General features: G+C 36.5%; 1 protein-coding gene across 1 annotated transcript in view; it reads left to right on the top strand.

Moving 5' to 3' along the window:
- Positions 1 to 20,359, top strand: part of CDC73 (cell division cycle 73) — a 108,235-nt gene extending 87,876 nt beyond the window's left edge. Inside the window, exons 11-17 of the mRNA XM_054072489.1 lie at positions 392 to 449; positions 3,243 to 3,278; positions 3,512 to 3,599; positions 11,276 to 11,437; positions 13,290 to 13,396; positions 17,674 to 17,809; positions 19,006 to 20,359. Of these exons, the coding sequence (XP_053928464.1) occupies positions 392 to 449; positions 3,243 to 3,278; positions 3,512 to 3,599; positions 11,276 to 11,437; positions 13,290 to 13,396; positions 17,674 to 17,809; positions 19,006 to 19,042 (624 nt within the window). The 3' untranslated portion in view covers positions 19,043 to 20,359. The remainder of the gene's footprint in view (positions 1 to 391; positions 450 to 3,242; positions 3,279 to 3,511; positions 3,600 to 11,275; positions 11,438 to 13,289; positions 13,397 to 17,673; positions 17,810 to 19,005) is intronic.
- The last annotated feature ends 2,653 nt before the right edge of the window (positions 20,360 to 23,012 follow it).

The following is a 23,012-nucleotide window of genomic DNA, read 5'->3' as shown; positions in this document are numbered from 1 at the left end:
GATTTCCATCCAGAGCATAGGCACATGGTGTTTTGAAATTTCTATAGCAAATTGCATACTTTTAGGTTTCTTATTCTTAGTGAAATTGATCGTGGTTGAAATGAAACGATGGTATAACTAGACAAGGTTGCTTTGAATATACAAAAGAAGTTTGATTGGTATTTGATGGTTAAAATGTAAATGTGTTTAAGTTTATGAGGGGGAGTGTCCTCCCCAAGTCTACAACAGAAGCTGTAAAGAATTTTCAATATTTTCACTATTTGCTTTCTTGTCTTTAATGGAATTGTTGCCCTCATTTTCATGATATCCTCTGTAGCTCTGTTTGTTTTAAAAAAGTATATACCTGAGCAGAAGATCAACTGTTAATGTTACCTCTTCTGTCTTTTAAAAGGAAGGTGCTTCTGCTCGGAAAACACAAACTCCAGCAGCACAGCCTGTACCACGGCCAGGTAATGTAGCGTACTGTCATTGGTATTGCAGTTCCAAATCAGCATGAGTTTCAAAGAAGTACCATATAAAACTTGTTTTAGCTGAAGAATGAAATGGGGATGATTTATTTGTGGCCTATAACTGCACATGTATGAGCAATAACTTTTTGGTTAATTTTATACTATGGGGCTTGGATTCATTGTGTACAGTGTGTTGCCCGATTCGTCCATTGGAAGGATGCACTAGTGATATTGAAAAGTGACAAACTTCTTTATCGTTGGCTTGGTAGTTCAGCTCAAATATGTAATAAGAACTGGTTAATACTCCAAGAAGAAACAACCTAAATTGAAAAGCTAATATTAAAAGAGATATATTATTACTTCTATTATTAATAAATCAGAAATGTCTTTATCTGAATGTGTTATCAGTTACTTCTGCACATTTTTTAATTCCCAGTTAGTAGCCTTCAGCTTCCAAGTCAATTTTGTATGTCAGATTGAATCACAAATTGAGATTTGAAGATTGAATGATATAGGTACTTTGTTTTGCTTTAATAACAAACCTTTGGAATTTTTAGAAGAGCGTAAGAGTACAGACAGTGTATGAGAGGATCAGTGTTTCCAGACAGCTGTGTGCGTATCTGCACCTAGTTTACAAGTTATGAGAATTTCTGGTCTTGTGGAAGGCCTCAAACAAAAGGTTTCAGAACAAGATGATGGTTATGGCTGTTATGAAGATATTGGAAAGGGGAAATTTTGGGTGGTGGTAGGGAAAGCTACCTTTCTAGAAGTACTGCCAGAGAACTGGGTATTCTTGAGGCTAAATGCTTTCAATGACTGCTTTGCTAATTCATTGAGATTTATTAGTAAGTTTTAATGCTAAGCCTTAATAGTATAAGATTTATTCTTTCTCCCCTCTTTCCTCCCCCCAAATCAATTCTAATACTTAATATTCTCAGCATACCTAAATGCTGTTGTGCACTGATTCTTCTGTTTGGTTATTTTGGTACTAGAAGGGTCATGTTGCCTGTCATACTTATCTCACTAGCCCTGTTAAGCATAATAATGTAAATGGAGTTGACAGCAGTATGAAAAGGGTAGAAGAATAGAAAAGTGACTGAGTTGTCAGAAGTCCCTACTGCTGTCTGTGACTTTATGGGCATTGACTGGCAGAAGGGTATCTTTTGTGCATTTCATAGGTTATGTTGATATTGCCCCTCTCTAAGGTGAATCTATTCCATTATCTTGCCTCTATATTGTAAATTGAAGAGAGAATAAAGAAGAGAGGCATAGTCTAAAGGGAGTATACACTGCTTCATAAAAAAAAAAAACCAAAACAACAAACCCACCATAATCTATATTTCTGCCTTTTGTAGGGTCTTTGGGGGTCTGGAAGCTTTAAAAAATGAGTTGTTCTGTTCTTAGAAGTCAAAATATTTCAAAAAGCATGCAATTTGCAGGAGGATGCTGCTTTGCACATAAGAAGTGTTAGTTTAATTGTACTAAACAGTTGTACAATAGTGGTTTGAAAAAACATCCGAGATGTGCTTTTAATTTAATATTATCTTTTTTTTCATGCACCTTCCTGCAGCACCAGCTTTTCTACTTAGCTGTTCTGGTACTGCTATCAAATTTCTTACAGATGCTTTTATTTTTTTCCCCATCTTCTTTTGTTTTCTTTTAGGGCAGCTGCCCGTATATTTCTGGGACTTTTTTACATTAAGGAGATACCTAGATTTAAAAAAAAAAAAAAAGGAAGTCATCGTTGGGTGTGTCAAGTTCATGTAGTTCAGTGTGGTGTTACCAATTATATCTGTGCATTTGACATTGTCAGGTAAAGATAATTAAGGATATGGTCTCAATATTTCAACAATGGCAAATACGTGTTGTGAGTATTTATAGCGTTCTAGGAAGTTTCTGAAACAGTTGGTCATAAATAAATATGAGCAAGTTGAGGCTATGAAATCAGAAGTCAGTTAATGAAATTTGTCATGCATAGTAGCAGTCAAGACCTGCGTTAGTCTGCATCAATCTTTCTGCTACCAACCATTTTCTGATTTTGTGAATTAGGATAAACACATATGGTGAAAATTATCAAGCCCAACAGTCCTTTCCTTAAGTTAGGGGTCCTGAAAACTGAACTGTAGTAAACCAAAGTAAAGAATTGTACATGCTTTTCCAACATTGGATTGAAGGACCTCCCATATTGAGGAGGTCACAACTTGGAAGGCTGAAGTGGAAACAGTTTATTGGAAGGGCTTGTGGTGGAATTTTTTGGTTCCTATCTGGGCTACGTTGTTTGTTCTTGTGTTTTTTTGTTTGATGATTTTGAGATTTTTGTTGTTTTTTTGTTTGTTGTTGGTTTTGGGGTTTTGTTTTTTGTGGTTTTTTTTTTTTTTTTGCGGGGATGGGATGTTGTGTGGTTGTTGTTGTTTTGTTTTGTTTTCTTGAACGCTACCATATCTGTCAAGTTTCACTGTTTCTGGCACCTAAAAGGCTCATTTAACTGTAACTGCAATCCAAAATTAACTTGAAGTAAGCCTGAAATTCAGGTTGTTGAAAGTTCTGTATCTCTTAAGGAATGGTAAATTGTATAGATAATCATGTGCACTAATAATTACTAACGAAAAGATGAGTGTCTGTAAAGATTAGTTTGTTGTGAAACAGTCTTCTTGTTGGTTCAGCACTATTGAAATGAAGACTGACAAGCAGCTTTCTTCAACATTGCTGGAAATTGTTATCGATGCTACAGTGCCCCGACCCTTTGTATTTATGTATTAGTCATTCTGCCGTATTTTCTTTTTTTTTTCTCAGTTTCTCAAGCAAGACCACCTCCAAACCAGAAAAAAGGTGAGTGAGTTTTAGTTCCAAGACCCTTTTCGTACTTGTATGAATTACGCCCACTCTATCTTGGTGGAATGACAAGTAACAATATAAATAAGCAGTGAAATGCAGAGAGTGTTCTGTTTCACTAAATATGGGTCTTAATTTACTTTGTTTGGGGAACCAACCGAAACTACAACACACAATAAAAATAAGGGAAATGTAACTTTATTATCTCTACAACTTTATTATCTCTACAGGATCTCGAACTCCCATAATCATTATTCCAGCAGCAACAACCTCTTTAATAACAATGCTTAATGCAAAGGACCTTCTGCAAGATCTGAAGTAAGTAGCTGGCTAGAACATACTGTATCAAAAACTGCTTTCAGATACAAAGGTATGACAGTACCAAATTAGTAACTAAGCAAGAGGAAGTATACTGTCTTGTGACAAGCTAGTTTTACAGACAAGAATATAAAAGAATGTCCCTTGAATAATAGGAAAAAAAGCAGAAACTTACTTTCACAGTTATTGCACAATTGTGACCTGTGAGCCAAATGGGCAGATTGAGAAGGAAGTCTTACAATGCCATTTCTAATGTCTGTAGTAGTTTTCTTTTATGTAACATATTTCCCCATGTGGAGCCAATCAACAAACCTTACAGTGAAAGAAGACTTGGAGAAGACGAGCAATGAAAACATGCTCACGGAGCTCAGAAAAAATTTTGAGAAAATTGGAAAATTTGGCCACAGTTATCATAAAGGAGAAGGGGGCTGGAAGGTGGCCTCTGTTTTAGACAAATACCTCTATCAGCTGAGCAGACCAGCTTGTTGTGTGTTTAAAAAAAAAAACCAATAATAAAACCACCCACATATATAACAAACATAAGAATAAAGCATAGTCATTAAGTATTGATGCAAACTCATTCGAAAACTCATTGATGCAGACTCATTCAAAAGTTGCTAAAATTTGTTTATTGTCATATATCTGATTCTTTTTTAATTTAATTCATTTTGGCTGAGTGCAATCAACACCACAAATTACTCTCTTCATGGTAAGGTAAAAATCACTATTATAGCAAAAAAAAAAAAAAAAGCAAACCAGAAACATCTTTCTGCCTGTCCAACAGATTATGGTATTTAGAGTTGCCTATTGTTAATACTAGTTATTTTTTCTAGAACAGGCAGTCACTTTCACAGAGAAATCAGTGTTATAGATTGTATGCGATGGTATGTGCAAAAAAAGCTCTTTGCCCCTCAGCACTTAGTGCTTTATGAGACCATATACTGCTGTTCTTCAAATATAGGCTCTCCTTATTGTGGTGCTACACGAAAAAGAATTTGCAACTACAAGCCCTGGATTTTACATCTGTGTAACTTGTGACTTTCTGGTGCAGGAATACCTGTAGCGGAATAAAGTCACCCACATGTCACCTCTGAGTATATCTGTGATGGGCAGCTAGCACTGTTCTCAGCTCCACTGGGGTATGGGTAACTTCTCAAGGCCTGCCCCAAGAGGAGGGTGATTGTTAGAGTGCAGAGAACGTGATCCAGAAAAAAAACGGAGTGAAGTTTGAGTTCAAAGGAGGACACTGATGTAGTTAACAAATATGAAAGACAAAGCATGGAAGCAAGGTATGTTATCAAATAAGTGCAGTTGCAGAATTCAGAATAGTGAAATATTAATTTAGCCATGATAGTTCTAGCACTCTTATAGAAAATAGGCCACCTGGTCTGCTTTTTTTTTTTTTTTTACATTCAAATTTATTTAAGTAGTGTTTGATTAGGAATGGCTGCAGGGTTTGTTTTTACAGTTGAGGTATGCATCGTGTAGAACTAGCTTTGATGTAGAGTGTGATTGATAGATATGTGTCAGTTTTTCAGGGAAAGAAGACTCACCTAATTTCTGCATCTAAGTCACTGCCTTCTTTAACTCATTACCCACTTTTAGCTAGATTTGTCAGAAGAGTAGGGATTTGGAAGACAGATGATATTGCCTCAAGTTTTTGGAATGACAAAATATTGTGCAGATAGAAAAGACACGCTCAAATTAATACTACCTCCCTTACCCCTGCTGAGGAAGATACAGGTAGATTTGTATTTCTTATATTTCTGGAGGTGATTAGCCTGTTTGTATTAGCCATCAGAGGTGGTCAGTGATGTAGCGCAAGCAGAAGGTGGTTTTGGAGCTGGAAGAGTAAGAGCCATTGCAGGGGAGAATGCTAAGAAATGTAGAATGACACACCACCCATAGATATGTGGAAGCCGTGGTACACCTGTGACACAAGCTGTTCACAGGGCACCCATGCATGATACCTGAGGCAGCACACTTCTGTGAAGCATGTGATAACAAATATTTGGCTTTCATAAATAAAACCAACTTTTGTGACCCTCTCCATTTAAATATTTCTTAAAACAAAATAAGGAAGAAAGTTTACTGAAATTATAATTAGAGGTCAAACCACTTAAAGTCGAAATCATAGATTCGTTTGGTTGGAAAAGACCTTTGAGATCAAGCCCAGCTGTACCTACCCACTACTAAACAACATCCCTGAGCACTCAATCTGCACATTTTTTAAATACCTCCAGGGATGGTGTCTCAACCACCTTCCTGGGCAGCCTCTTCCAGTGTCTGATAACCCTTTTGTTGAAGAAATTCTTGCTGATGTCTAATCTGAACTTCCCCTGGTGCAACTTGAGGCTGTTTCTTCTCATCACCCATCACTTGGGAGAAGAGGTGACCAACACCCACCCCACTACAATCTCCTTTCAGGTAGTTGTAGGCAGTGATAAGGTCTCCCCTCAGCCTCCTTTTCTACCAGGTTAAACAGCCCTAGTTCCCTCTCCTGGCTTGTCCTCCAGCCCCTTCACCTTTAGTCATAGCTCGGAATCCCTGTCTTTTAGATAGTTTTGGTCTAGGATGTGGGATTTTTGAGTAACTGACCACAAAGCGTTGTCACTTTAGGTATGAGCAAAAGTAATTGTAGTGTCTTTGGCAGATATTTTAGGTCTTCAGCTAATACTATCATAGGCGTTATATTAAATTGTCAAGGGCTGAAAGAAATGTATTAATTATACCAGCATTTCTGGTAAGCCTTATTATATAGCTCTGTAGTGTGTTGTTGGATTTTTTTTATTGCCAAATTTGGCTGACACCTATATGACTTCTAGCATCTTTAGTTCATTACTAATGTTATGCTTTCTTTTGAGACAGAATATGGAAAGCAGGAAAGCTGTAATGAGTTTAATGAAACATTTTTAATGATAAACTGGCAGCATGTGGGTTTCTTTTACAAGATACCTGATTTGTCTGTTGGATGTGTTTGTTGCAACTTATATTTTGTATAACTATAACTATATTTTGTGCAACTGTAACTGCAATATACACAATTTATATGCTTTATAATATGCAAATGTTCTTGATAACCTATTTTTGAAGGTTATTTTTCTAAGAAGGCACATGCAAGATAAAAATGCAAGTTTCTGAAATATTAAAAAGATGTAATTTCATTTAAAATCAGAACGGCAATTTCATATGATACATTTTTTAATTTTCATTGTGTAACTGCATCACTGGATATCACAATTGATGTGTAAAAATCTCACTTTCCATAGTAAGTATTTGAGAATATCTGAAGTTAGGCTTTTCAGTGGCAAAGCTTTTGCTTTACACAGATCAAATGTGAGGCAGGAGTTGTATCAAGCAGATGTAAATGATTAGATGATTATGTATTTTTATTATGATGATGCTTTTACTCATGGTATGTTTCACCATATGCGGCCAGATAACTCACTGAAATTCATCCAGCTTTGATATCAAGCAAACTATCTGAAAGATTGAGGGATGGTATGTGACAAAAAAAGCTTCATTCTCTCACAAAAATAAGTCTATGAAGCTTTTTATATACTTTAGTACAATGAAAATATTGACAGGGTTGTAAAAACAAGTCTCCACTACAAAACACTCTCAATTGTGTATTACGATGAACTCTGTTCCTGTCCAACATTGGAGTTGCCTTATTCTCTGTTCATGCATTTTTCAGTATGCCTTTGTTAGGGGCCAGTAAGTGTTGACCTGATGTCGGTGGAAGTGTTTAAAAGTTAATGCTAGCAGTTGATGTGAGTTTAGGGCCTAGGCATGAGCAGCTCTGGCAGTTCAGTGGATACTGTCTTACCATTTACCTCCCTTAACTTGATCTAGTTCAACGGCTTACTTGTTACCTTAGGAAGGGGACCTACTGTCATGTAAAGTGAGTGTGCACTAGTTTTTCTGTGAATGATGATTTTGGCAATTAACAGTGAGAGTATAGATACTAATACTTTCCTAGTAGGGATATAAAAATGGATTCTATGTAGATATGGATTTTTTTTTTTTTTTTTTTTTACTAGGCTCTAGTAATCTGGAGACACAACAAAAAAAGCTCCTGTGCAGTCAGGTTTCAGAAGATATATCTAGTGTTTTGGATGATTACAAAGGTGTTGAGTACAAATACACAGTTAAGCCAGCACCTGTGGTATTGTGGCAAGCAATTCCCCAAAGAAGATGGGGTTTTTTTTTCAGTTTTCTTGAACGCTGTGATTTCGTAAGGTTGTCTGTTATGCTTGGGTAGTGATGGAGTAAGCCGTGAATATATTTGCAATCATACAGTGATTTCTATTGATTCTCAATTCTTGAGCACATGGCTTTTATTATACTTACTGAATCGATGGTTCCCAGAAACGCAAGCATATACCACATAAACTTTCTGTAAGCTGCCATGTATTCCTGTACTCTCTGTGTGTACATGTACGTAGGCATTTCCTTCAGTGCTTTCTTTATGGCAGTCATCTTCTCTGTTTCTTGCTCACTGGTGGCTTTTTTCCTTCAGAAAGTTCTTAATGAGATGCCTGGGTGTTCTGTACTGGAGAAATGTGTTCAACATTCAGGTTTTTATAGTAAATGAAATTGAAACTTCAGGGAGTGCAGTGGTAGGAGGAAGGGTAACGGTTCTAAGCAAAAGAGGGTAGATTTAGATATTAGGAAGACATTTTTTACTGTGAGGGTCACGAAGCACTGGAACCAGTTATCCAGTGAGGTTAGGGGTGCCCCATCCCTGGAAGTGTTCAAGGCCATGTTGGATGGGGCTTTGAGCAACCTTCACCAGTGGAAGTTGTTCCTGTCCATGGCAGTGGGTTTGGAACTAGGTATCTTAAAGATCCTTTCCAACCCAAACCATTGTGTAACTGAGGCACAACCAAACGGTGCCCTAGTGACTGTGACACAATTTCTAGCTGATTCTGAAATGGAGAGAAACAGTCAATAAACTAGTGTTGAAATGAATTCTTCAAAACACAAATGTTTCAAGCTAGAAATAGAACTGAAAATTTCTGTTTCAGCCAAATTGGAGGGGTCTCGAGCATAATAGTGAAACTTAGAGTCTGTGGAATTGTGGTATTGCTTCTTAGTGTCCACATTTGTCTCATTTGGCAAGAGTTTCCTCTTTCTATTTAAAATGTATTTGCTTCCTTACATTTACAAATTGAATTAAAACAGTGACGTTTCTCATTGCAGTTTGTGTGAATATTTGATTATCACTGTAATGTACATATGGCTGTTTGTTTTTAATTTACGTATTCTGTAAGAGCTTGTTCTCACTCAATGCATGGGACATGTAATAAAGAGCGAAATTCTTCTCAAGCGTTCCACCATTTGAGGTGGGCTTTTCATATAGACCTTGTCACTTGGTTAAAAGGTGTTTGAGGGTAGGGGTGGTGGTGTAATATTTAAAATTATTTAAAAAAAAAAAAAAATCCATGTTTCCATTCCAGATTGCTTAGCTCAGATGGGTGAGGAGAGACTCATGAATGGCTTCCTTAAAAGCTCAAGTTATAAAATACAGTTTCCTATCAGTTAGTATTGGCAAAGCAAAGCCTGCCACATGCAGAATAGCCTGTTAGGTATGCTCATGATTCAAGTTGACCTCACTTTTGAATTTTTAAATTACCAACCTGACTGAAAATACTTAATTCTTTACATTTGGTTGCTTTTCCCAAAGTAGAACTGTTTTGAGCACTTTCATGTGTAGCACACAGTTGTACATGTTGATTGTAGTAGATAAAGCTAATGAAAATATTAACTGATTTCTCTTCGCTTCAGTTATTAGTGAAATGATTGTCTTATTAGGTTTTTTATAGTATTCTAGATGGCCAAACTATAATTCCTCTCCAGTATATCCTGTATAGCTCTTTTTGCCTGTATTTTCTTTAGAATGTTGTTGTTTCACATGTACTAGACAGATAAGGCTGTTTTAATTCATAGCATGTCATTTAACATCTGCAATGCTTTTTCTGTATTTGCAATGACTAGTCAACTTCAATTTGTAATCATTTGCAGTTTTTTCCAGTGCAGCTGTATGGATTTGTACGTATGCTTCAGAAATTGGTTGTGACTTTCTTTTTTTGGAACACTGTTAAATAGTGAAGAGTATAAGAGGTCTTCATCTATTTATTTACCTCCAGAAAGTAAAATAGTTTTGCTTGTGGATTTATTGAAAATTTCCAGGTTCTGCCTTTAGAGGTGTGTGTTTGGGTTTTTTTTTCCCTGCAAAATGGCACATTCTTATTGGATATAAGATGTCAGCAAAAACTGGTATTTTCATGTTAACTGAAGAATGAACTTTTCCTCATATTTAATTTTTCATTCCTTTTTCCTGTTTTTCCAGCCACTGCAATCAGCCTAGTTAAGCACATTCAAACTGGTTTTGGGGATTCAAGTAGAAATAGGTTGAAGAGAATAAGTAGAAATGGTGCAAACAACTTACCTGAAAAACGTAGTAGATTTTTAAAAAGCACCACCTATATTATAATGAAGAGAAATCTTACCAATTAGGTAGAGTGCTGTGTTTCTAAAATATAGCATCAATACTCCTGGTAACTTCTGCAGTTAAGTGCAAAACTGTTTCTTTTTATGAGAATTTTTGGAAATGAAATGCCAATGGCAAACAGGGTTAGTAGTGCAACTGGGTGATCCTGAATTGAATACCAGGTGAACGTAGGTCTGAGCTCTCTTCTGTTGCTGGCCTGGTAGGGTGTGCTGGTTACATCCGCTTATCTTTCTGTGTCATAGTTTTAGTTCTATAAAATGCATGATTTTGTTATCTTTCCTTTTGACAAAATCCACCGAGATTAATCAGTCAAAAGCCTTACACTACTGTCACATTTGTGATGCCAGTTTTAAGAACTGTTCTGTGTATATTCTCACCATAAAGAGGAGACTCTTGAAATGGAATTGCATTTTTTTTTAAGGTGGGAGGGGGCTGAAAAGTAAAACGTCTCTAATTTATTTGGAATGTCACATCTTGAGCACTTTTGTCATATGGATATTACAGATGGCATGAGGACCACATTATACTTATTTTCCGAGCACTTAATCTGTCATAGAAACTATGCAGGAAGAAAAAAAAAATACCCAAAATTGGAGCATCATAGATCATAGTAATGATGAATCATTGATAATTTAAAGTCACCATCATTCATAAAGATAAAACCTCACTCAGAAATCTATTTGACCAAAAATCCGTTTTCTTGAGAAAACATATTTCTGATGGCTCTAAGCAAGAGCTCTAAAACTTACCCCGGGAAGTAATTGTTTCTTAGTGCCCAAGCTTCCCTATGTTACACCTGATCACTAGAAAGAATGAGTTGTAGCTGTTTAGCAAGGTGTGACCTGGCTTCTCATCTGCAAATGAGTTGAGTAATGTCAACAAGGAATGCCACAAATATATAGGAAGAGGTCTGGATGTAGTTTTGAGGGGCAGAGGACCTTTTAGTATGACTCTTTTTTTTCAAAAAGGCTTATGAAATGTTATTCTTATGGGTTTTGCAGTTCTGAATGAGTAGTGATGGAGACTTGGAATAGTGAAAATGAAATGGCCTTCAGTGGCTGTTGCAAATAATACAACGTTCTGATACAGTTGCTACTTTTCCTGCTGATTACATCAAATAAATTGCTTTTGTCTACTGAATGTTTCTTTGTTCCCCAAGGTTTGTACCATCAGATGAAAAGAAGAAACAAGGCTGTCAACGAGAAAATGAAACGCTAATACAGAGACGGAAAGACCAGATGCAGCCTGGGGGAACTACTGTCAGCGTTACTGTACCTTATCGAGTAGTAGACCAGCCTTTGAAACTTATGCCACAAGACTGGTAAAATAGATTTCCCCTTTACAAAATTTCTTAATTAGGAGAAGGCAGAATTTGGACAAGACCAATAAAATTCTGCTAAAACATGTAAAACAATATACGTGTGAAAGAATGGATTTTAATGTTAACTGTATAGCAGTCTATTCTTCAGGTGAAAATAATATGGCACTGAACTTCTTTTAAAGTTCGTTAAGAAATGCAACACTCGATGTTTTAACGCTATAAGCAGCACAACTATTTTTATTAGGTGTACCTGAAATGTTCCAGAAATTTGAATAGGAATATTCCTGTGAGCTTTCCAGTTCATGATACTGTAGTATGCAAGTCACTGAAACTTGATCTGAGAGGAAAATCCTTCTTTCTCATCTGCTTCCTGAATGAGGTCTGTTAGAAGGATACATTTGCAGGCCTTCAGCATCAGATATTCTGACTTTCTATAACAGTTTAAGGAAGAAAGATAATACATTGGACAGTAAAGACTGAACTGTGATTTCAGCAGTGGATCAGATTTGTTGAATTGGATTTGATGATAGGAGCTTCCTTCTGAAGGGAGAGCCCCAGCTGGGGAAGGGAATCATAGAGAGCTTTTACTTCTAAGAAAAATCTGGAAACATATTATTTTGTCTGTAGTCCATGCTTCAAAACTGTGAAAACTTATTTCTCATTCTGGAGAAACATGTTTTTGTTATTTGATAACAAAAAGAGGCAACATTTTTACCTCTTCCTCAGAAGTGTGAATATTTTAGACATACATTTTTGTGGTCTTGTAACTTTCTAAATAGATTTTAATGGAGAGGAATACTTTGAAAAGGTTTTGTTCCTAAATTAATTGTTCTCTGTATTGAACTAATCAGTAATCTGTGGGTTTAAAATTCTAAATATCAAATAGTACTTAATATGTTTAATAATTACACCTTTTAGGAGCCATCTGAAATGGCACTTAAATCTGAAATCTTTAGGAGCCATCTGAAATGGCTCCTAAAGTGCTTCTGACCAAAGAGATTAAATGGTGTGGGTTTTTTATGTTGTTTTTATCCAAGGAAGAATCAGATATCATATCTTGAAATTAACATGTTGCCACTGGTTTTTTTTCTGCTAGCCATTACAAAACTTGCAATATCATTTTAAATCTTAAAGCTAAACTCCCCCTTGATTATTATTTTCCATTTGGGATTTTGTAGACTTCATGATGATTTTGAATTGGGGATTAGAATGGAGAGGTAATTATTTGTTGTAGTAGGTAGGGACTTTGTTTTAGATGATTGTAAATAATTAAGGAAAAGGATAGACCATATGGAGAGAACATTTGTTCTCCAGGATTTTTTTCAAAATTTTATTAATGTAAAAGCTTCAACTTAATCACAAATTTATTTTCTTAAGACTGCCAGGCATACCATTACATTAAATGATGCACTTTCCAACTGGAGGCAGAAATTTAGCAGCTGTCTCTTCTATTCTAGAAATGTATTAAATGTTAACAGGATTCAGAATAAAGGCTTTTAGACTGATACATTTCCGTTTATGGTGTTATTCATAGAAGATTATGTGTAAAATGTTGGAGCGCTTTTTAAAAGCAAAGTAGTAATGACCAGAAGTAAACACTGTTTGACTTATGAATGTAATATGAGAAATTGAGCTGCATTCTGCAAAGGAACAGAGCTAAAAGTCCAGAAAAATCACATGAAATGTTTTTGCTCAAGAGAGAAAAAGCAGTTGCGCTGGAGGAGTGATTGTTAAATGTGCTATACTGCTGTTACTCAAATAAGAAACTATGCTAAGGTATATTGACTGCTTAAAAACACATGTAATTTAACTGTTCAAGGTCATCAACATGTCCATCTTTCTGTGTCCATAGGGATCGTGTGGTGGCAGTGTTTGTACAGGGCCCTGCGTGGCAGTTCAAAGGCTGGCCTTGGCTCTTGCCTGATGGATCGCCTGTTGATATCTTTGCAAAAAGTAAGGGTGATGGCTGTTTTGTTTTGAAGCGTTAGAGGGTTTGCTATTCTATTTGAGGAAGATGGCAGGGAGGCAGGGGTGGTGTCTGCTTACGGCAAAGCACTAACCAAGATGCTGTTGGATTTGGGTGGTTAAGACAACAGGGTCTTAGGTCTTTGCACAAATGGCAAGTATTGATGTGCCCTCTGCTGTCCTCTGTTCTGACCTGTGGAAGCTCACAGAACCTTCTCAGAGTCAGAGCTGTTGACTTTACAAGAAGAAAAGGACGGTAATTTAAGTTTTAGATACAAAAACTTGCAGTCTTTATACCATTGATCTGTGTTTATTAGTAATCATAGAATCAGAGAATGGTTTGGGATGGAAGGAACCTTAAAGATCATCTAGTTCCAGCCCCCTTGCCTTGGACAGGGACACCTTCCACTAGATCAGGGTGCCCAAGGCCCCATCCAACCTGGCCTTGAACACTTCCGGGGAGGGAGGCATCCACAGTTTCCCTGGGCAACCTGTTGCAATGCCTCACCACCCTCATTGTAAAGAATTTCTTCCTAAAGAATTTCTTCCTAATATCTAATCTAAAGCTTCCCCCCTCCAATTTAGACCCCATTCCACCTCATCCTGTCTCTACATTCCTTTGTGAAAAGTCCCTCCCTAGCTTTCTTGTAGGCTTCCTCGAGGTACCGGAAGACTGCTATCAGGTCTGCCTGGAGCCTTCTCTTCTCCAGGCTGAACAAGCCCAACTCTCTCAGCCTGTGCTCATAGGAGAGGTGCTCCGGCCCTCTGATCATCTTCATGGCCCTCCTCTGGGACATGTCCATATCTTTCTTATGTTGGGGATTCCCAGAACTGGACACCAGTAGGGGTGGGGTCTGACCAGAGTGGAGCTGAGAGGGGGAATCACCTTCTTTGACCTGCTGGCCATGTTTCTTTTGATGCAGCCCAGGATGCGATTGGCCTTCTGGGCTGTGAGCTCACATTGCCTGCTCATGTCAAGCTTCTCATCAATCAGCACCCTCAAGTCCTTCTCCGCAGGGCTGCTCTCGATCCCATCATCCCCCATCCTGTATCGTAATCACAGATTGTCCCTACCCCAGGTGTAGGACCTTGCACTTGGCTTCATGAGACTCACACAGGCCCACTTTTCTAGCTTGTCCAGGTCTCTCCTGGACTACATCCTGTCTGTCCTTCTGGTGTGACAACTGTACCACTCAGCTTGGTGTGTTGTATAAACATGCTGAGGGTGCACTTGATTCTCTCTGTCTATATCATTGATGAAGATATTAAACAGCACTGTTCCCAGTACAGACCCCTGACGGGGGTCTTGTTACACACCTCCGTCTGGACACTGAGCTGTTGAGCAGTACTCTCTGAATCACCTAGTGATCACCTAGTATTTCACTAAGAAATCTTTACAAATATGATCTGGTGTCTGACAAAACCTTGAATGTTTAATAATATACAAATACTTTTAGGTTATGAGCTAGCTGTTACCACTGTATAGATCAACAGATTTTTTGCATTATTATTGCACCCTGTATTGCTTTGAGACACACTGTACTTCTCACACAGGTCACTCTTCTGACAATAAAGTGTGTCATAATATCTAAAGAAACTGTCGTTTTAAAGAAACTAAATTCTGTTCTTGTCACTTCAGTGTGAAACTGCCTTAGAAAATAGACCTTTTTGTAGTGTCCAGTGGTTTTTGAGCTACAGATTTAAAAAAACCCTAAACTATCACATACACACAAAAGCAAAACAAGCAGAATCTCCCACAAAGCAAAGAAAATAAATCCCACCAAGCCAAAACCCACCTTGGGTCTGTAATCTTCCAGTGAGCGTGTTGAGTTTGGATGAGGTTTTATGGGTGTGCATATTTGATATGTGGAAAGAGAATGCTGGTTTCATAAGAAGTGTAAAAAGAACAGGGTTTGGATGGAAGGCTAAGGATGTATCTGCAAACAAAGAGAAAATGGAATTAGTTGCTTGAGGGGGGATTGAGCGTGAACAAGAGAGTGAAAGAGCCTGAAAGTGAATGTAAAAGAAAAAATATACCACAGGAGAAAGATTAACAAAAGAGACAAAGAAGAAAATAACATTTCGAAATGAAACATATAAAGAAAACAGAAAATGATAGAGGGAAAACAGAAATCATGAAAGCAAAACCAAGAAAAATACTGTTAAGTATTAAAGGTCTAGGTAGGTTAGTTGCATGCTCATTCCCATTAATTTTAACATCGTGTATATATACAGGAATTGTTAATGACATGCTTTGACATTTTTTTAAGTCCTTGCTGTGCCAAAAGATCAAAGTCGTAGCCTGTGTAGTTCATTCTGGAGGTGTACAAATTTTTACATTTTCAAGTGAAAGGATGTCTGTTCATACTTGACTCAAAGATATGTTTGAAATGGACCTTTTTAATTTTAGAAATGCCTTGCTTTGGAAAAAACAAAATGCCCAATTCTAAAATATTTTTCCCAATAAGAGTATCTCTAAGGCTTTTCCTAATGACTTCACCCATTCCTCAAATAAAAACAGCGTAAATGAAGGGAGCAGGCAATGTCAGTTTGGTTTTATGTGTTTTCCTTTTTCCTGAAGCTATTGCTTTGCCCATATTTGTGGTCTTTTAATAGATTTTGTAAATGTGGTTTGTGAGATCTGCAGTAGTTCTGCAGTTTTCTCTTTAATCATGTAAGTCACCGAGTTCAGAGTGATGAACAATATTCAAAGCTTCTTACTGTCATTTTGGAAAACAAGCAGGTACATTACCATAAAGAATTCCTTCATGAAATTTGGACCAGAGCTTGTCGAATTGGTCTTATTTGTTCAATTGCTATGTCACATGGCATTTGTTAGTTGAGTCTTCTAAAATTGTTCTACTTAGTTTTTTTTTACACCTGCGTCTGAATGTTTAATGGTTCATATAGTAAACAAGCTTATTTTGCATCTGCCAAATGATGTTTTAGATGAAATTTTTAATGATGTCACTTTAATGAATAAATATTTAATTTGATACCATTTTAAAGGTCTTTCTGCCTAGAGCACATTAGTGTGCTTTAAAACCGATTTGTTTTCAGATTCAGCACTGCATTGTCTTCTTGCTCAATGTTGTTTAACCTTAATACAGAATCTCTGTCAGGTGCTGATCAAGTTTGCTGTAAATGCATACCCCTACTATATCTTTACGTGCTTTCTCCGCAGTTATTATAAAACACGCAACATTATTTAGGAAGATAATGTATGTGTGTTCCTAGTTTTAATTTACAAAGCTTGGGAGTTTATCTGGCAATGGTACGGACAGATGATCACTTCTTTAGTTTGACAGTGGAAAAAACCCCCTAATTTCAGATACCCAATCTTCTAGAAATCTTTTGGATACATTATCCTATAGATTGAACTGTATCTGGAAAAAAGACAGATTTTATTTTATATTCATTTATTTATTTTATCTATTTGACTAAAATTTTAGATGGATTTGTGGAAGAAAAAGTAAAGTGTGTGGTACCAGAAAAGATATGACCATGGCATTAAACTGGCTTCCACAAGCCTGATCAAATGCTCTGCTTTACTTCTCAAGTAATATCCAGTGTAGAAAATGCACACAGATTGGATACCAGATAAGAATTTAACAAGACTTAAATACTTTCCACTGGATTATGTCAAAACTAAGATTTGGCTAAGGAAGTCAAGAAAAATTGCGGGATGATTTTAATGCTAGCTGTGTTAATGCTTGGCTTTACGTAATTCACGTGACAATACTTCCCAGTAGCGAAGTAACTGTTAATATTTTACCATTTTACCTGAATACTGTTATCAGGGGACACTGGCAGTTACTAAATTTCTCATGTAGTGTTTGGGGGTTACACTGGCATTCTGCCATCAGTCATCTACACAGACTTTCAGCAAATAGGCCTTCTCCAAAGGTCTCAGAAATGCTTTGTTTTTAATTCTTGCGCAGTTCAAAGATCTTCAGAAAGATCATCTTTTTTTTCCCCCCAAAGAAAGTGTTTCAATTGGCAGTAAGCTTCTGATATTCTCATGGAATCTATGCATCTAAAATGGGGACTGCCCTTTCACTTAAACCTGTAATAGTATGAGAGCCTACCACTATCTTTAGCTCAGTATCCTCTATTAACTAAGTTGTTATTTTCTTGAGGGATGGGCTTGTTAATTTGTTCCCTAGCTCCATTTGGAAGAAAGAGGGGTGGAATGGGAATTCTGTTTTAAATTAAACAATGTAATGTTACCATGTTTATATACTAAATGTTTTCCTCTTCCTGTAGTTAAGCTTTTCATCTCAAATATGATGAAGTACGTCTAGATCCAAATGTACAGAAATGGGATGTAACAGTGTTAGAACTAAGCTACCACAAAAGACACTTGGACAGGCCAGTATTTCTGCGCTTCTGGGAAACTTTGGACAGGTGTGTTTCCTTATGAAAATTCTTTATGCTCATGTTTTTATGGTGTTTGGTGGGAATGAGAAGTTATGGTAACAAGGAATTCAGACATTGAGCTTGAAAGTACTGTTTGTTACCCTGATGATACAGTTAAAGATATACCAGTATATTTTATGATAAATTATAAATAGTAATCTCTGAAATGTAATATGCATGAGTTTAAGGAAAAGATAGTTAACATTAATCATCACATAGTACCATGATTCTCAGCCTCTAGGCAGAATTAGAGGAATAAAGAACAAGCTAGGTGATATAGAGTTTTCTCTCGTTCCCCCAACCCTCCCACTGGACTGCAGTTCTTTTCTCTCTCCACTTCACTAGATGACAGTCTAGAAAACTGTGAGAAACTGTCTTACGATAGAGCCACAAAAGCATATGTTATCCTGATGCCCTGGAGTCCACGGGACTGGGTAGAAGAGGAAATTAAAAAAAAAAAAGATGAAAAAAAAAAGATATAGCACATAATAAGTTTTGGGACTAGTGATTCTTCTATATCTTAAGGCATTCTCAGTGCTTAGCCCTGCTTTGTGTGAGAACTGAGGGATGAAGGAGCACCGACAGCTCCTTGAAGAGCAGTGTTGCTTCTGACTCTGCTTCTTTGTGCCTTCAGAACCCTCTCTGAATGGGAAGTTCATTGCAATGCCTTTTTTGAAGAAACTTTCTTATCATAAAGCGGTTGCAGAAATATTGAGGGAAAGGAGAAGCCCATGCATTTCATGAATGTTTAACCTTTCCATGTCATTTGCACAGCAAACTGCTGGAATGATTGAGTGAACTTCAAAAGAAAAATCCTTTGGGAATTGTCAAAATAATTCCAACTATCAAACTTTCTATGGCCTTATTTAAAAGTCTCAGCTGAACTACACATCTGAATTCCCAGAACAAACTTGAGTTATCTTTAACAAGTCTTTGCATTTTAGAAGATGTGTGATGCCTTGGAAAAGATGAATTTTCTTTAAAGCAAAGGTTTTAGCTGATTGTCTTTTAGTGGGACAAATATTGTACATAATACAGAGCAGTATGGCATATAAGACATTGCATCTTTTTGGCAACTTGCTAATTCTCTTAAGAATTTTTGTTTTAACAAAGTCTGTGTATATTGTATCTTGAAAATAATAGTGTTTGTTTTCTTTGTTGTTTTGGTTCGGGGTTTTTTTTAGGTATATGGTGAAGCACAAATCTCACTTGAGATTCTGAATTCTTCAGCTGCCATTATTGCCTGAAGTATGGATTGAGAAAAATGAAAGGGAGGCTCCAGTTGGAGACCAGAGCTCGCACCTATACCATATGTCAAGAACTTTACAAATGAAGAAGAATCGCAGTTTAAAGTTTTATAAATCTGTTTGGATGCTTCATGCTGTGGCAGGTTGATACCTGTTGTTATTTAGAAGCAAAGGGGTTTTGCTTAAAACTATTTTTTAATGTTGTTAGCCTTCTAGTCTGCAATCCAAATTGTATATTTTGGATAGCAGCAGTTTCTTCTCCGTTTTGTTAAATTAGCCACATTTTTAAATAATGTGTTTTGTTCCTTATTAGAAAATAGATCGATCTTCACTGCAGGTTACAAATGTGTGTGCGCATGTGTGTATGTGTGTATATATATATGTGTGTGTGTGTGTCTATATATATAATGTATAAAAAAAGTTTATGGACACACTTACGCACACATAGACGTTACTGGGCTTTCTAAACCACTTAGCTTTTGAGCTTAGTTTTGGTTTTCTTTGCTTATTGTTTCACTTACTGAAAATACTTTGTTGTGAATGCTATTACATTTTAGTCAATAGACTTGCAAGCTGGAGCAACATGAAAATTGTTTGGATAAATCAAATCTCAACCTGTGTATGTATATCCTGTCAGTCTTTGTTGAAAAAGGGAAGATGAAAAAAATCTATAAAGGCTTTTTTGGATTTGTAATGTCCCACTTGACTAAATCTTTAAACTTTATTATAGGTATACTTTCAAGTCATGTTAACTTTAATTGCCATTATCCACACAGGTCTTTTTTATTAAACTGAAAATGTGCATGTCTACATTCCCATCTATCAAAATACCTTATCATATGAGTCTAAATTGTTATCTAGATTAAACAGTGAATAGAGAAGAAGTGAGTTTGGATTTTTTTTTCCTGAAACAGCCACCCGAAGAGTTGAGTAATTTTAACTTCTTTACATTTATACCTCTAATTCCAAGTCTAATATTTTCTGTGACAAATAGCCCAGACTCTGTCTACGGGAGTTTTAAGTTTCTGAGATGACTGGCTAATATGGCCCTCTTAACAGTCCTGCATTGCAATGGAAAATGAGCCTGCCTCAGTTACCAAAGAACAGATTTGCTTGATCTACAGTATGAGTATAACTGAGGCCAGAAGACGTTGTATTTGTATGAATTTGTGGTTGTCTCTGTATCTATCTAATTAATATTAAACTGGTGTTGCATACCAGTGGATGTAGGCGAATGATCAAATAGTGTAACACTCGCATGAATTTTTTTCTGCGATAGAACGTACACTGTTCTATTCTGTTCTGAAATTCTTAGTGATGGGTTTTTTTACTTTACATTTAAGGTTTGAGGAAAGTAAAATTGTTCTACCTATTCCTCTTTAGTTTTGCTTTTTTTTTGTTGATGTCACCTTCATTTTAATTAAGCCAGAAGGCACATCTCCTTAAGAGGTTTGAGTACTTGAGGTCTGAATTTTAATTATATGTTTCCTTTCTAGTTATATCAAGACGTACTATTTCCAAGTGGTCTTACTGGAAACATGAAAAAACCCTCAAAACAGAAAAACAAACCACCAAACAAAAAAAACCCAGTGACTCCAAGAAAAAGTTGAGACTGGATTTTTTAATAACCTGCAAAGTGTTTGAGAAGAGCAGGCCAATACGAATCACTAGAAGTTATGCTCTTTGTGTGGACAATTGGTTAGTACAAATGACTGGTTTTATTTCTTTTCTTCCCCAGTACTATAAGGGTATTATAAATGTATCCATGTCATACATGAGTGAGCTAAAGTATTCAGTACTTGTTTAACCTGTACTATAATTGGGAAAGCTGTAATGGCTATCAAACACAACAATCGTTGCTGTCATCAAGTGGTTCAATTTGGGGTTCGTACTACTTTTAAGTAGTGGAATATCATGTATGGGGCTTTTTTCACTCTCAAATTGTTTCCAGTAAGAAATATCATTTTTTTTCAGTCTTAATCAGTGCTTCATGGCCCATGCAGTTAGAGGGACTTGTACAATAGGCAGCAAACTAAAAAAGCAAATTTGAAGAAACCTGTGCTTAGTGTACACTATGATATACAAACTATATATTGGTCTTAAAATGTGGAAGGTCTGTGATATTTTCTCTGTCTGTATTTCAATTGTGTTTTAAACGACGGTGTAATCCTAGGTCCAGTATTGTATACGGGAGATGGTTTGATTTAGATGTAAATTTATGTATATATTGGGAGTAATTCCTCTGAAACAGTGAAATTACATGGATGTGAAACTTAGCAGAAGAGCAAGATTCATGAAATCTTTGTATGGATTGTGCCATTCTCCATGGATTGCCTATAGACCTCTAACATCTTAGAATTTTGTACTTGCAAGCAATTTATGACACAAGTTGTAAAACGTAGTTGTGAATGAGTTGGCACCTGACTGCACATATTTTTTGTCAGTCATAAAAGTAGTGATGTTTATAAAATGAGCCATTTTCCAATCAGATGCCTGCTGACATTATTGGAAGTTTAAGTTGTCAGAATAGCATTCCTGCTGCCTTCATAACTGCACATAGATTATGAAACTACTTGGACTTAAAAATTTAGCCTTACAGCAGCATTTTGCAACACAGCTGGAATTAAAAGATGCCTACATTATGCTTAATTTATCTGCAAGTTAATGTATAGTAATAAAGAAAACTGATACTAAGAACCAGAGAAGCTTGAGAATCGGACATCTGTTTTAGTGAGATGCATTCTTATTGCTGAGCAAATCTGATGCACTATTTAGAGGAGTATGAAGTGTGTAAATTGTACTCAAAATATGTAACTGGAAGTGAGCTACTTCACTGACTGTAGTACATTGAACAGTGGAATGATACTATCATGGGAATTGGATATCAAATTGGCTGTTTCTATTAAACATCTTAAGTGTCCTGACTCTATACTGCTTTATAAGTACAAGATGAATGAGATGAAACAAGATAAAACAAGATGAAAACTGGTTTGAATTCTGGTTTGAATTGGGCTCCCATGCTGTCAGCAGATGATTATTTCTTTTACTAGCAAGGCTACAGGCACCATTAGATATATCTGAAGTAATGATTTTGTATTAAAACTAAAATACCTGTGATTTATACTATTCGAGCTTTCTGAATGATATCCTGAACAAAGACCAACGGGGAATTTTTTTGTAAGGTAAAGTAGGGCAGCTGCAGGGACTTGCATACCTGAAGAAATTGCAGATCAGCATCCTCAATTGAGTAGGCTCTGCTATTTAGTTATTACCTGGAAGTATTTTTAGTAAGGTAGTTTCACAAATAGGTACTAAAACCAGTGTTTGATCTAGACAATTCATAGAACTATTCTATAATGCTGTAAACCTTTTGATTTCTGAATACAGAATAAAATGTAAATAGCAGATTGTGTCTTTAAGTTGCCCTTGATCGTAAGTTGAACTATTATGTGATATTTGACAGATAAGCCTTTATCAGAACAGCAATTTTGGTTTTGGCCTTCATTTGATATGCAGTCAGTGTATATAATCATAGAATCATAGAATAATTTGGGTTGGAAGGGACCTTAAAGATCATGTAGTTCCAACCCCCTGCCATGGGGCAGGGACTTCCCACTCGATCAGGTTGCCCAAGGCCCATCCAACCTAGCCTTGAACACCTCCAGGGATGGGGCATCCACAACCTCCCTGAGCAACCTGTTCCAATGTCTCATCACTGTCTTTGTGAAGAAATTCTTCCTAATGTCCAGCCTAAATCTGCCCCTTTCCAGTTTATACCCAAAATATCACCATTCTCTGCAGGGATCCTGCACAAGTCCGTTTTGTTAATACAGCTTTCATTCTTTTTGTGCTGAAATATGCTTTTAGTGGCTGATTCTTGCAAACATGGGAAAAAAAAAAAAGCTGGTCAAAATTAATGGCTTAGTGATTTTAAAATTTAATTT

The sequence above is a fragment of the Cuculus canorus genome, chromosome 8 (assembly GCF_017976375.1).
Source record: "Cuculus canorus isolate bCucCan1 chromosome 8, bCucCan1.pri, whole genome shotgun sequence".
NCBI lineage: Eukaryota > Metazoa > Chordata > Aves > Cuculiformes > Cuculidae > Cuculus > Cuculus canorus.
The sequence above is the reverse complement of the archived record's forward strand: the minus strand, read 5'-3'. Positions and strand labels throughout refer to the sequence as shown.